This window comes from Xenopus laevis, chromosome 1S, assembly GCF_017654675.1.
Source record: "Xenopus laevis strain J_2021 chromosome 1S, Xenopus_laevis_v10.1, whole genome shotgun sequence".
NCBI classification, from domain to species: domain Eukaryota; kingdom Metazoa; phylum Chordata; class Amphibia; order Anura; family Pipidae; genus Xenopus; species Xenopus laevis.
Genome location: NC_054372.1, coordinates 150,158,308 through 150,172,501, shown reverse-complemented (window position 1 = coordinate 150,172,501; position 14,194 = coordinate 150,158,308). Strand labels below are relative to the sequence as shown.

Here is a 14,194-nt window from a genome sequence, read left to right as displayed (position 1 = left end):
CTTATGGACTGACATAATATACTGAATATATAAAATATAAAAGTCAAGGCTGATTAGTAATTAATTCAGATTCTCATAATATGGCAGCCCAGAAACAAGCACAATTAGCATCATAATTTAATTATCTGCCCTGTAGTATGTTTCTAACAGGCAAACCACATTTTCTGGTGGATGACTTGTGACAACAACAGCTGCCAAGAGCCCACTGAGCATGTGTAGTGTTACTTATAATACAAGAGCGTGAACTCCTGTGACCTACTTTGAAGGACTGGCTTATACTGTGTCAAGCCATTTTCATTTTTAAGGTTTAGTTCTACTGTGTAGCATGTGATGTGCCATACCATTAAATAGTGAAATACAGAGAGAAAATATATCAGCAAATTTATTTATTAAGTTAATACAGCTTTTTATAGCCAATTACAAATTCTTCCATGGAAAGCCAGGTACAGAATTCTCAATATAAGAAAAATTCACTTAAGAACATACATATTACATAAACAATAAATATGTACTGGAAATCCATACAGTATGTTGACAGAGATTCTTGTGTTCTGAATAGATCTTACAATTTTTTTTTGACTTCACTTAGGGAGAATATGCAAATTTACATTCATTCATTCTTACACCTACTATACATTATGGGACCAGCAATTCATATACATATTCCAACTGGATTATTTAGCGCATTTATATTAACCTATCCACTTACTCTATAAACAGATTTTGTACAGTAATAGCAAAAGGCGTTCCGTACACCAGCAGTATTAATAAATATTGATTTCTCCATCTTGTTACAAAGGTGGTTAGGGCAGAGTTAAATGAATAAGGACAAAATAATACATTGAGTAGTAAATATAGACAGTCTGAAGGATATGAACTCCAGTTCTGAAATCATGTGTAGTATGCTTTTTTCTTTTGTTCTTTAAATAACGAGCCAGGCTTGCATCTGAGGCACTAAACAACCACATATTAGCGGTTTCCAAATGACTAGAGTAGCAAACTGCTATACCCTGTTATATTAGACCTGGAAGAGTGGTGATTGCAAAAACTAAAACAGAGAGTCTATGTGCTACTCACCAATCATATAGTCAGAACAACACAGACAGAGAGAGGCCTTAGTTAAATGGTTTAAGATATGCATATTTGGTATAATGGAACGTAAGATCAGAAAGCTATATTAACTTACTGGTTAATTCTGGAAGGATAACTGGATACAGTATAGACACTAAATGTGTACTTAAAGACCTGGGCACTGATTTACAGATATTTGCGGATGATTAATGTAATGATATGTTAACACTCACCCATTCCTTAAAGGAGAATTCAACCCTAAACTTAAAAAACCCATTTTTGTCACGAAACAGAAAATTGCTCCAACTGCACATGCACCAACATGCTGGTCTTATTCCGAAGATTACCAAAGCAGCTCAAGATGGCGCCTGTGAACTCCGATGGCTGAATCAGCACCGAAGTAAAACGTCAGGGGCATTTGCCTGGGGCAACACTTAGGCTGGGGGGAGGAGGGTCTATGTAGGGTAGGGTTTTTTTAAGTTTAGGGTTGAATTCTCCTTTAACAAGACCTATGATGCAGCACAAAGAATTACTGCTATGGAAGTATTGGATGACATTTATCTGATGTATCGCTAAGAGTGACAGTTATACTTGGGCTTTCAAACCAAACACATGTAATAAAGGAATTTCTACCTTTACTGATAATGATCAAGTCTTCCTTAACACTCAATCACGTTCCTTTTTTTGCAGATTTAACTAAAGTATAGCTAAACATAATACACTTTGGTGCTTTGAAACTTCCAGCAAATAAAGTTTTCTCTCTATGTACCGTGGTCATTTTCACACCTCACCCATTTCATGGAGTCACTAATCATGAGTGTAAAAACAATGGGGAAAAAAAGATGGGTGAAAATGAAAAAAAAGATGGCAATAAAGAAAACGGAGTAATGTGTCCTTCTGATTACATCCAGTGTCAAAAGTCAAAGGCATTTTAATGTTCATCTTTAAATAGTGCAAATATAAAATATAAGATTAATATGCATGTAATATTTGTTGAATCTAAAAACAAATGAGGTTTCTTAGAGTTAGCGCTAATAACTTAGCAAGCCCTTAAGTGGTATACTGAATTGATAAAACATAGGCAGCGGATTAAATGCTTTCTCTTGCAGAGTTCAGTTACAGCCAATCCTGGGAAATAAAATGCTTATTATAAATGGAACATTTCCCCACTATAAATAGTTAGTTTTGTTGAAGCCTGTGCACACAAATGCTGGTAATAACACTGTTATGAAGCAAAGCCCTTTTAAAAGGTCTCATCATCATTGCAGCTACTTGTCCAGTGTCCGAAAACCTCACATATGTCACAATATGGACGTTCCTCTTTTCTGCTCCCATGGAAGGTGGAGTGAGGAGGAGAGTCGGGAAGCTGAGTCTGTGTGGGACAGTCCTCTGTGTCATGTAGATCAAAACAATCACAGATGTCACAGAAAAGTCGAGGGGGCACTTTCTTTTTGCCCTGTGTGCCATTTAAGCTGAAAAGAAAATATATTGTAGTCATTTTAGTACCTGTTTTCTCTTGCAAAAGTGGTTCCTGACCCTTATACATATAAAATCTTAAATGTATTCAATTAAAATGTAATTCTTTATTTCATAAATGTTCCACATCGCACCTACACAAACACCGCTGTGTCTATGTACAAAGTTTCAATTTATTCTGCCATGAATACTCTTAGCAAGATTCAAAACAAATGCTATTTTGTATAATATCTGGTGTTCGACTACCAATATTATCGACAATGCCTTTGCTCAGACCACTTACCTCTCATGATTATCCATTTCTTCTTCATTATTGCCATTGAGAGATGCTTCAATCATCTTTTCGATTTTCAGCTTTAAGTCGTCGTTATTTCTCTGAAGGTCTACTATTACCGAGTTGAGGAATTCAATCTAGCAACATTTAAAAACAAAGAAAAAATGAAAAGATAGTACTGGATGGATAACAGGATGAGTTCTTTTAATAAACCTGCTTTAAAATTCATGAGAACAAAGACAAATCAGTCATCATGAACGATGCAGCAAGTGACAGGTAGATGTCCATATTTATTTTGCTTCAGGTCTTTATTATTAAACTTCATCAAAGTAAAAGTAAAGGCAAGGAATTCACTTTTTGACACGTCAGAAAGGACCAGCTACTTACTAAACTACTGAAAAATCTCAAAATTATAAAAGGGTCATACGATATTATTTTACATACAATAATAATCTTCAAAAATTGCTTCAAAATAGTAACATATTCCTGACAGCTATCAACAGATTTAAAAAATCCATTGTTAAGCTCAGTATGTTTCTACAGGTTCCCCAGTCTTCAGCTGTGAGAACGATGAGACTTTTGTTTCATGCCCAGGATCTTCAGGGTGACCGGAGTTCTGTCTCTTTGTGGGCACAGGCTGTACCTGCCAGTAATATATAAGCCTGAGGCCTCAAATTATATAGACAGAACACAGTTTGAGACTAGACCTGTAATATTAGAGCTTCTGCCTCTATCAGGGAGGAAACGAGTCCCAAGACCATACTACTAGTAATGAGCATTTTTGGAAGAGTTAATCAGCTACTCTCCCCAAAGATTATTGCAAAATATAGTTAATTAGCCAAAAATGTAATGTATAAAGGCTGGAGTGACTGGATGTCTAACATAACAGAACACTACTTCCTGCTTTTCAGCTCTCTTGGTTTCCAGGCAGTAACCAATCAGAGTTAGAGCGCTGAAAAGCAGGAAGTAGTGTTCTGTTATGTTAGACATCCAGTCACTCCAGCCTTTATACATTACATTTTTGGCTAACTAACTATATTAAAAAAAAAATTTCCACTTACACAGTTTTTATTTTTACACTGAATTATTCCTTTAATGCAGTGATCCCCAACCAGTAGCTCACACGCAACATGTTGCTCAACTACCCCTTGGATGTTGCTCCCAGTGGACTCAAAGCAGGTGCTTATTTTTAATTCCTGGCTTGAAGGCAAGTTTTGGTTGAATAAAAACCAAGTGTCCTGCCAAACACAGTCTCCTGTAGGCTGACAGACCACATAGGGGCTACCAACTATCCGATCACAGCCCTTATTTGACATTCCCAGGAACATTTTCCATGCTTGTGTTGCTCCCCCAACACTTTTTACATTTCAATGTTGCTCACCAGTAAAAAAAGGTTGAAGACCACACTTTAATGCATTGTGTCTAATTACTAAGCACAATAAATGTCCACTACACAGGCTTTATCTTTTAGAGTACCTGGCTTTCCAATGATGTTTTCTCTTCTTGAAACTGGCTGTTGAAAGAAGAATCACCTATAAAAGATTTACAAGACATATTTGGATTTAAAAAATAAATAAAAAAAAACACACACACACACAAAATGGAGTACATGAAAACAAATAAAAGATCATGTACCTTCCTGCAAGCATTGATGATGAAACAAAGGTTTGAGGGCACCTAAGCAAATTGATTTAATTTTATTATGCCTCATTGTACACATGACCATTCAGTTCGGTGTTTTACCACATGCTAAATTTCTGTGTGTTTGATGCTTATTTGAAATACACTATATGGCCAAAAGTACCCAGTCTAAAATGACACTTGCTCAGTTGGAATAGTCACTGCTGCAATTAAAATATAAAAATATTCATAGAAGGCATGGGGGTTTTATGGGTGATCAGAAGCAACTAAACGTTGCATCACAATTGTGCCAGCTAGACTGGTGAAAAGGTTGATGCCACTGGAATGGGGGCTGGTCAGATGCTGTGAGATCACAATGTGTTTCAGCACAATAATGCTCCTATACACAAAGAGAACTCTATATAGAATGGGCATGCTAAGCCAGGAGTGGAAGAACTTGGCCTGCACAGAGCCCTCACCTCAACTAAGCACAAGTGGGGACAAATGGAATGTAACCCGTGAGACAAAACACTTGCCCAAAGTTTGCTGAAAGAAAGCAAATCCTACCAACCATTTTCCAGGGAAGCCTACCCAGAAGAGTTATAGCAGCAAAGGGAAGACCAACTCCATTTTGATACCCTTAGTTTGGGAATGAGATGTTGGACAAACAGGTGTCTGGATACTTTTTACATATAGTTTTTAGCATAACAGAGAAATGTATGTTAACCTTACAAAAAACGTATTAACTTGTGTTTAGAAAGTCTACAAACGCATTATGTGTTGCATTGTGTTCAGCATGTATTTCAACAGATGCAGTAACATGACAAAAAATATTTATTATATGTTTTACCAGGGTATATAAAGCCTTTCTGTGTATGTTAAACAATTTCCATTGAGTGCAGAGAATCAGTCCTTACTCATTAGGCAGCATAAGTGAAGTACACAAAACCAGGAAACATGCTGCCAGAGGTTTTGGAGAGCTCCATTAGCAAAAGCCCAGAAATATATTAGGGCAAGGGATTTCATTATTATATTTATAATTAAAAGTATGAAGGCTCTATTTTGGGGCAGAGGACAGCAAATTAATCACCTTAAATAATGGAGCTGGCTTCATAAAGTTATAATGTATTCACAATTGACATTATGAGTTGCAGCAAATTCTCTGTGCAGGTTTTTCATTTTGGCTTCAGTAATAGGTGATGCACCAAATCCAGGATTGTGCCTTTTTCGGCATGATTCAGATCCAGCCAAATCTAAGTTTCTGGCCAAACAAATACTGAAAATCATCTGACTTTTCATCACACAAACAAGGAAGTAAAGAAATGTTTAACTGTGCACGCAGTATGCGATTCTCTTTAACCCTTACTTGCCCTAATTTGCACAATCATGGTTCAGATTTGGTTCGGTATTCGGCCAAATCTTTAGTGAAGGATTCGGGCTTCCGTTGTATCTTTCACAAAGGATTTGGGATTCCCCCGAAACCCAAAAAAAAAATGGATTCAGCCCATCCCTAATTAAGTGTCTGCTATAAACATTGACCGTTTTTATTTCTACCTGATGAGTTTGAGACATTGTTCAACTGCCTCTTGTTGTCATTAAGTTCTTTCTCCAAGTTTTTCACCCTTTCCTCCAGATTTATTTTTTCAGATTCCAGGGATCTCAGTTCAGATTGCAGAGATCTTGCAGACTTGTTCTTTTCACGCAGTTCTGAAACCTGCAATGGACAATGGCATCAGATTCAATGCGATTAACTAAAAATCTTTTGTAATATGCATATGTTAACTACTTGAACAGCTTCTTAGCCCCCTTAATTTGTAACACAGTACATTTCATTCAGAATGCATGGACATTTGTCAACACATATAGGGAGGCCAAACAAAAGACTGATAAAAAATGGTGTGTTATGATGTTCCATTACTATTCACAGACCTAGCAGAAACCCAGAAAAATGTTGTTCTTTGCAAGCCCTATGTCTTAACTCCACTTACTTCAAGCATAAGGCTTTCTTTTTAGTCAAAACACATGGCTATGCCAAAGGTTTGCCCGTGTCTCCTATCAAACTGAACCTTTACATAGAATGGAAAAAACAACCTTGAATACTTTTAAGGGAACAACACATAGTCCAAGACCACAGTGGACAAGAACATCGGGTTCACAATATGTGAAAAGTAGTAAACTAACATTTTTGAATTGAAAAGGGGGGAAATTTCAATACTGAATATATACGAAACCCACACACAATGATCAGTACGGTATTTGCTGTTTTATGTGTCACCACCTCTGGAATATAAACTTGGGGGTATCAGATGTCTATACCATCAGGCTTTGAAAGTGTGACAAACATTCCAAAGTCTAAGAACAAAGTGCTGTCTTTAATATTTAAAGCATGAAGATGGACAGTAATAATTATTTTCCACCCCGTGGGCACATGGAGACAGTTATAATCTAAGGTGCTAAGCCATTGGACAATCTTTAGATGATATTAAATGGGCAAATTTGTGCAGTCGCCATTATCAGTCTCCCTTACCTATAGTGACCAAATGATTCAACTTTACTTTGTGCACGGAATGTACTACACTCCTGTAAATACATTGATTATTTCCTCCCAAGACTGTCCTAGGTGTCACACACAACAAGCTTCTATTATGGGACTGTACGGTCATGGCAACATTTTGCCTGCTTTGTATTAGAATTAAAGAACTATTGTATACTATTGTACAGGGATTAATGAATAGGCTATCCTAGGGGCCAAGAACGATTAGGTTAGCTTTTTCAATAATCATGGGATCACAAAAAATTGGGCTTCAGGGAGAGAATGGCCACTTTAAACCTCGGGAAAGTGTAGATTAGTGGCCTCACATCTCATTAATCCACCACTGCTATTGAATTGTTTATGTTTGGCTATATAACTGTTTGTGCGACACTAATGTTGTAGTATCTGTGTGAATACGTTTGTATTCAAAATCTCTAACTGCCTGAATTAAAAATCTAATGTACTAAGAAACAAAGAATTAGGGAGATTGAAGATGCCATATTCTAAAGGTGTGGCAGAAATAATGAATTGTATATTGTGGCAGTGCAAAAGCGTAAAGGATATAGATTACTTTGTCCCATAACAAGGAGAGAAATCAAGGTAGAGAAAGGAATAAAAGACACAAGAGTGGTATTAAGAAGGTTGGATTTGCTTCAGAGAGGCTAGAATTTGTTTCAGTAAACAATGTACACTGATTGGCTGAGATGTACAAGACAACACTATGCTACATAAAACTACTTACCTCATTTCTCAGTCTTTCAAGCTCTTTGTCCTTTTCAGTGATCAAGGCACTTGTAACGTTGAGCGATTTCTGTAGTGAAGCCTTCTCTTTGTCAAACTCTTTCTTTGTTAAAGAATCTCTGCAAAAAATCAATGCCAGAAACCAAAGAAAAAGGTAATAACTGGAGAACACTTTTTACAAGCCAAAAGTTGCAGTTACAAAAGGACCAAAAGGTAAAATTCTCTGCACATTAAACAAATGGAAAAAGTATCATTGTAACTACAAGGGTTACCTATAGGGTTAGCCAACCTGAAGCTCTACACTGTGAAGCAATAACTCACAGCTTCCTGAATAAGCCAGGGTGGCTATCCCTATGTAATATAGCACACGTTTAGCACATAATGGTCACAGCTATCAACAGGGAAATCCATAATAAAAAAAATAAATCAGGCACAAGATTGGTTATCCAAGAACAGCTCCTGCTATTACCAACACTCCCTAAACCGAGAGAGTACAAATCCCTTATGACCACTCTACCCTAAACAATGTTTTTTTTTAGTACAGCAGTGTATTTCTATAAGTTTAGCTCGTTAATACCTATCATGGGTAATTTTAGATTCACAGGGGACATAAAAACTAGACACAAAACACAATTTAATGCTACATCCATTCAAATATCATTTTTGTAAATATGGTCCTAATTTTCAAAGGGTGAGTTTTTCCCTATACTCCAAATAGTGCTTTTTTCACATCAAATGCTTATATTTAAAATTCATTGCCATAAATACCAGACATTTCAGTAAAAAATGCAAGCAAAACATGTAAATACTTGAAAAGCTTAGTTAAAATAAGCAAGGGAAAGTTACCAGGTTAGAGAAATTCACAAATTCTTGGTAAATCCACCCTATGTCTAAAACCTTTATAACATGATCACTATCATGTATGTGGCCAATGGCTGCTTTCTGGGTTATAATCCCATTGCCAGCATGGCAGAGTTGTAGACCACGGAGACTGAATGGGGTGCCATCCTGGGATGCTGCCAAACTGTACCATGTTGGGCATTGCTGGTGCTCATGACAAAAGGTTAATGAGTACAACAGCCATTGGGCAGTGATAATAAATGTGCCACTGAACATGTTCTCAATAGCTCCTGTAAATATAGTTGGGGTCATTTATAAACACTGGGCAGTAATACATGGCAACCAATCAGATGGTTGCTTTCAGTGTTCAACCTGCAGCTGACTAAAAGAAGCTAATCACTGATTGGTTGCTATGGGTTACTGCCCATGTGCAAATTTACCCAGTGTTTATAAAACCATGATCATAATAGTCTATTTTATAGTTGTGGTTTAAAGGGGTGGTTCACCTTTAAAGGGATACTGTCATGGGAAAAAAAATGTTTTTCAAAATGAATCATTTAATAGTGCTGCTCCAGCAGAATTCTGCACTGAAATCCATTTCTCAAAAGAGCAAACAGGTTTTTTTATATTCAATTTTGAAATCTGACATGGGGCTAGACATTTTGTCAATTTCCCAGCTGCCCCTGGTCATGTGACTTGTGCCGCACTTTAGGAGAGAAATGCTTTCTGGCAGGCTGCTGTTTTTCCTTTTCAATGTAACAATGTGTCTCCGTGGGACATGGGTTTTTACTATTGAGTGTTGTTCTTAGATCTACCAGGGAACTGTTATCTTGTGTTAGGGAGCTGCTATCTGGTTACCTTCCCATTGTTCTTTTGTTTGGCTGCTAGGGGGGGAAAGGGAGGGGGTGATATCAGCAGTAAAGAGTGATCGAAGTTTATCAGAGCACAAGTCACATGACTTGGGGCAGCTGGGAAATTGACAATATGTCTAGCCCCATGTCAGATTTCAAAATTGAATATAAAAAAATCTGTTTGCTCTTTTGAGAAATGGATTTCAGTGCATAATTCTGCTGGAGCAGCACTATTAATTGATTCATTTTGAAAATTTTTTAATATGTTATAGAATGGCCAATTATAAGCAACTTCTTAATTGGTTTTCATTATTTATTTTTTAATAGTTATTTGCCTTTTTCTTCTGACTCTTTGCAGCTTTCAAATGGGCATCGTGGACTCCCTTCTAAAACATCAAATGCTCTGTAAGGCTACAAATATAGTTATTGTTACTTTTGCATGGTTCTAGTTACTAGATTGGTTAAGATGCAAATTGAAGAGCGGCTGAATAAAAAGCTCAAAAAATAGCTCAAATACCTTCAATAATAAAAAAAGAAAACAAATTGCAAATTGTTGTTGAATATCACTCTCTACATCTTACTAAAAGTTATCTCAAAGGTGAACAACCCCTTTAAGTGTATGAGGTAGAATTGGAGGCACATATAATATAATTTAATGTAGAATTTTTCAGGGAATATTTTTAGAGAACTAAGAAATCATCACTGACCTACAACATGCATCTGTGTGTCAGGCAAAAACAGGTTTAAAGGTTTTCTACAGGTCAATCATTGCAAAAGAATGGAAATCCACTTCTGTTTATGTAATCAGCTACTAGTTCATTGTGTAGCACAGCCCAAAAGACATCTTGTGGCTAATAGTATAAAATACTTTAAGACTATTCAGTTCTAATGTATGTAAGTTGGAAGGCGCTATAGATATCTTACATTTTTATGCAATCATCCAAGCAACGTCTATTTTAGAGGCATGCGACATTATAAAAACGACAAGGATATTATCATTAGTTCTGCTGTTCATTGCATGGCTTGGCTGATGCATACTACTGACCAATGCTGTCAGTAGTCTGCATCAGAATTCTTAATTCCTGTTGGATCCAGCAGATTCTTATCTGATCAAATGTTATGGTGTTTCTTATTTGTTACCTCACTTAGTAATGTTTTATGCTAGATGCATCAACCGGAGCATATACTGGGCTCTCAAGAGCTTTCCCCTGGCTGCAACACCTCTGGGTCGTTGCTGTAAGTCCCATAAGTACAGAAAACCAATTCTATCTTCAGATCATATTGGGTTCTAGCTAACCCGTAAAGGACACCAATAGATATTCAGAGGTAAACTTTTGTTCTAGCTGATGGTGTCCGTTTAAGGTTAAATACAGGAAAATGTTACTTAGTAGACCCAAGATGCCCAGGATAACCAACTTGTACCCTTCTTTGGAAGAAAATTGTTCCAATATAGATCCAAAACTCTAAACATAAGTCAGCAAGCGACACAGAAGGGCATGCATTGCTCCACTACACAAGTATCATGCAAAGCATTGGTTATGATGATGGAAGGATCAGTGCCTCCTCCCTACCAGTTTCCTGATAATTTTCTCTTGTAAAAATGGTGTTAAAATATATATATATTAAAAATAGTAACCAGTGTGTTTAAGAGCAAATACGCAACAAAAATCACAGGACTTACATTATCAAGAAACAGGCAAGTCTGTGAACATCGAATAATTGTGAGCAGACTACATATTTAGCCACACAGGAGTCTGAGCAAAAATCAGGGCTATCAAAAAAAGCAGGGCTATATAATAGCCCTATATATCAAAAAGAAACGAGGGGGCATTTATTAGAATGACATTCAAAACAACATTTATTTGACTTTCAAGGTTTCTGATCCATGCCTTCATATTTAAAATACTTTAAATACTTTTAAAGAGAAACTCTCGAAAATGAAAATTTAATATTAGCTTCAGCATACTAAAATAATAAACTTTCTAAATACAATCAATCAAAAATTCTGTCCCGTTTTTGAAATATTCAAGTTTATCTTTGCTATTTCTCTCTCAGCATCTGTTTCTCCTCATTCTGTCTTCTTGCAGCAGTTGGGTGTCAGATATTCATTGACAGTTAGATCCAATATATCTTATTGGGGGGGGGGTACTTTTACGTAGATGATGTATTAGAGCTCATTCTATTAAAATCACCAGACATCATGTCTCTCTACATGCAGAATTTGTGCAAAAGGCAGTCATTTTGTTAAATTTCGTTTGTGCTGAAGTCGGTTATTTGAGTGAGCTCTAATACATCTGCTAGGAAAGGGAGCCCCTCTATAAGATATACTGGATCATTCATCTGACACCCAACTGCTACAGGAAGACAGAATGAAGAGAAACAGATGCTGAGAGAGGAATAGTGAAAATAAACTTCATTATTTCAGAAATACAGAATTTTTAGTTGTTTGTATTTAGACTTACTTACCTTACCTCAACAGCGCCGTCTATGACCAACAGTTCCCCAGTTGGACAGTGCTGTACACATACTATACCATCCATTTACTCACAGACTCAAACTGTAGTTCATAAAAATTGGTGGCCAGCAAGTCTAAAAGCCATAAATCTGGACATGAGTTGACCTCAATCAGTTGCCTTTAATATCACTGTGAGGGAAAACTGACTGGGAGTCCTTTCCAACATGTACAACACAAGGCTATACTAATTGAAGCAAGAAAATTAGTTTCAGCACATTTATGGATCTAGTACACAAAAGTAAAAGAGTAGCAAGTGGAGAATCTAGCAATAAGCAGCATTATGAAATTACACGTTCCTTTTGCATATTAATGGACTCACAGTTTTGTTTTATCACCCCAACAAAATTCAAAAAGTGCTTTACACTATCATTACAATAGCCTAAGAAACAACTGAATTCAACCACCCTTGTGTATAAATTCTACCAACTTTTTATGCAATTTCAAAACAGGGTTTTGTTGGTCAGGCTGGCCATGTTGGTAGTGTGAATGAAGACTGTGAGATATGGCTCCCTAAGTTTCTGTAATACACACATCTAATTGTGTTAGCCAGAAATACAGTAATACTGATATTTAATATCAATACATTGAATATATTAAAAAAAAGGAGCAGAAGCTCTAATTTTGATAAGACAGTGTAAATAGTCTGATGCACATGATCAGCACTTAACCTCAAGAAGTGATAGCCCTGCCATCAGTAGGGTAGGCTATAGATTCTTCTCTTCTTACTCAAATGTCTATTATTATAATATGTCTGTAATAATTGAGCAGATACCTTATAGTGTTACTGGGCAGGCTTAAAAATATATCAAAGACCACATATTAGTGAAAAAAAGAGGAGGTGTGAAAGACAGTAGATCAAGAAATACATTTTCTTGGTTTTTGGTTGGGAAAAATCGCAGTATAAAAAAATAATTTAAAAAAATCTTACAAAAACAAAAGCAAGACACTCTGGGACATATTCATTCAAATACGTACAACAATGCTGTACTAAAATAAATATATATAGATTAAAAAAAACTATTTGTTGTAACGTGGATAGACTTTCTTCAGTCTTACCATTAAACACACACAGATATAGCAAAGGAAGCAAAAGTAGAAAGGGAGAGAGGAATGGGATGAGCATTGATTAGCAACGCAAGCTGGAACAGAGCAGAACATTCAGCAATCCAGAAATACTCAAGGTAAGATCATTATCAGAGAAACCACTGGTCTCCTCTACTGTGCTTGTACTTTATAACACAGCTAAATTTGCCAAAACGTTTTCTTAACTACTAAGTAAGGACAAGTAGACATCTCAATTCAAAGAAGGGGAAACTATTACAAACATAAAATGAAAATGAAAATATATATAATATATATATGCCTGAACTTGGTTCTCATGATTGTCCTGCACACAATAAGCAAAAGAGACAGATGTTTTGCAATGGATTTGGCAGTGTGTGGTTATAAAAAACAAAGTTAGTGTGCAAAGTGCGTTTCTTAACTGCATATTTTTGTATTGAAGTTGGATGCCATAATAGTAATTTCAAAGGGAAAACAACACTCAATGAAAGAGAATACAAGCGAGTTAGAAGTAATGATCTATGCACACATGATTTAAGGCTTGTTTAAAGCAGAATAAGAGGAAAATACATATTTCTAAAATTTGACTCTTACAAACAAAAATGGATTTAGAAAGTTAAATATGTTTTTAAAATACATGTCCCCCAGTCTACAACCTCCTCCCTTCACCCTTTGCGTTGACTGTTTTCAAAGTAGGATCCCATTATATAGGGGGTTTATCTGTGTACTAATTATATAACTTACAAGAGCAAAACATAGAGTAGCTTCGTTGCCCTTCTTAAGCTCAAAAATGAACAAAAACCATAACATTTTTATATTAAACAATAGCCAAAAAGTACGTTCAGTACAAGCACGATTTACTAAACTCATGTTGAAGAAAAGGGGTAATACAAATCTATCCAGTATTTCAATGTATAGTTATGCAGAGCTTTCTTGCCTGTTACAATGAAAGAGTGCCTGTATGTAGAAACAAGCCAATAAGAAGTGGCAGTATCAGCATTAACAGCCTGAATAATGAATAGAATATGTTTTTCACAGGATTTCTTAACCTTTTTAAATGGGTCCCTGATTATATCTAAATATTCCACTTTAGGACCTAGGAATGAGGATAGAATTAATTATCTGTTTCCTTAGTACTATAGAAAGACATTTCAATATATCAGAGGGGTTTGTGGGGACCACCTATTTTGGATCCTAACCCATGGGTTAAT

At 36.2% G+C, this 14,194-nt stretch overlaps 1 protein-coding gene across 5 annotated transcripts in view; it reads right to left on the bottom strand.

The window, feature by feature from the left end:
* Window positions 1-371: 371 nt before the first annotated feature.
* Window positions 372-14,194, bottom strand: part of clip1.S (CAP-Gly domain containing linker protein 1 S homeolog) — a 62,576-nt gene continuing 48,753 nt past the window's right edge. For all 5 annotated transcript variants that reach the window (XM_041580362.1, XM_041580365.1, XM_041580363.1 and 2 more), the window contains 5 exons: window positions 7,717-7,834; window positions 5,996-6,155; window positions 4,298-4,353; window positions 2,831-2,958; window positions 372-2,543 (listed from right to left, as the gene is read on the bottom strand). In XM_041580362.1, coding sequence (XP_041436296.1) covers window positions 2,315-2,543; window positions 2,831-2,958; window positions 4,298-4,353; window positions 5,996-6,155; window positions 7,717-7,834 — 691 coding nt within the window. In that variant the 3' untranslated portion in view covers window positions 372-2,314. The remainder of the gene's footprint in view (window positions 2,544-2,830; window positions 2,959-4,297; window positions 4,354-5,995; window positions 6,156-7,716; window positions 7,835-14,194) is intronic.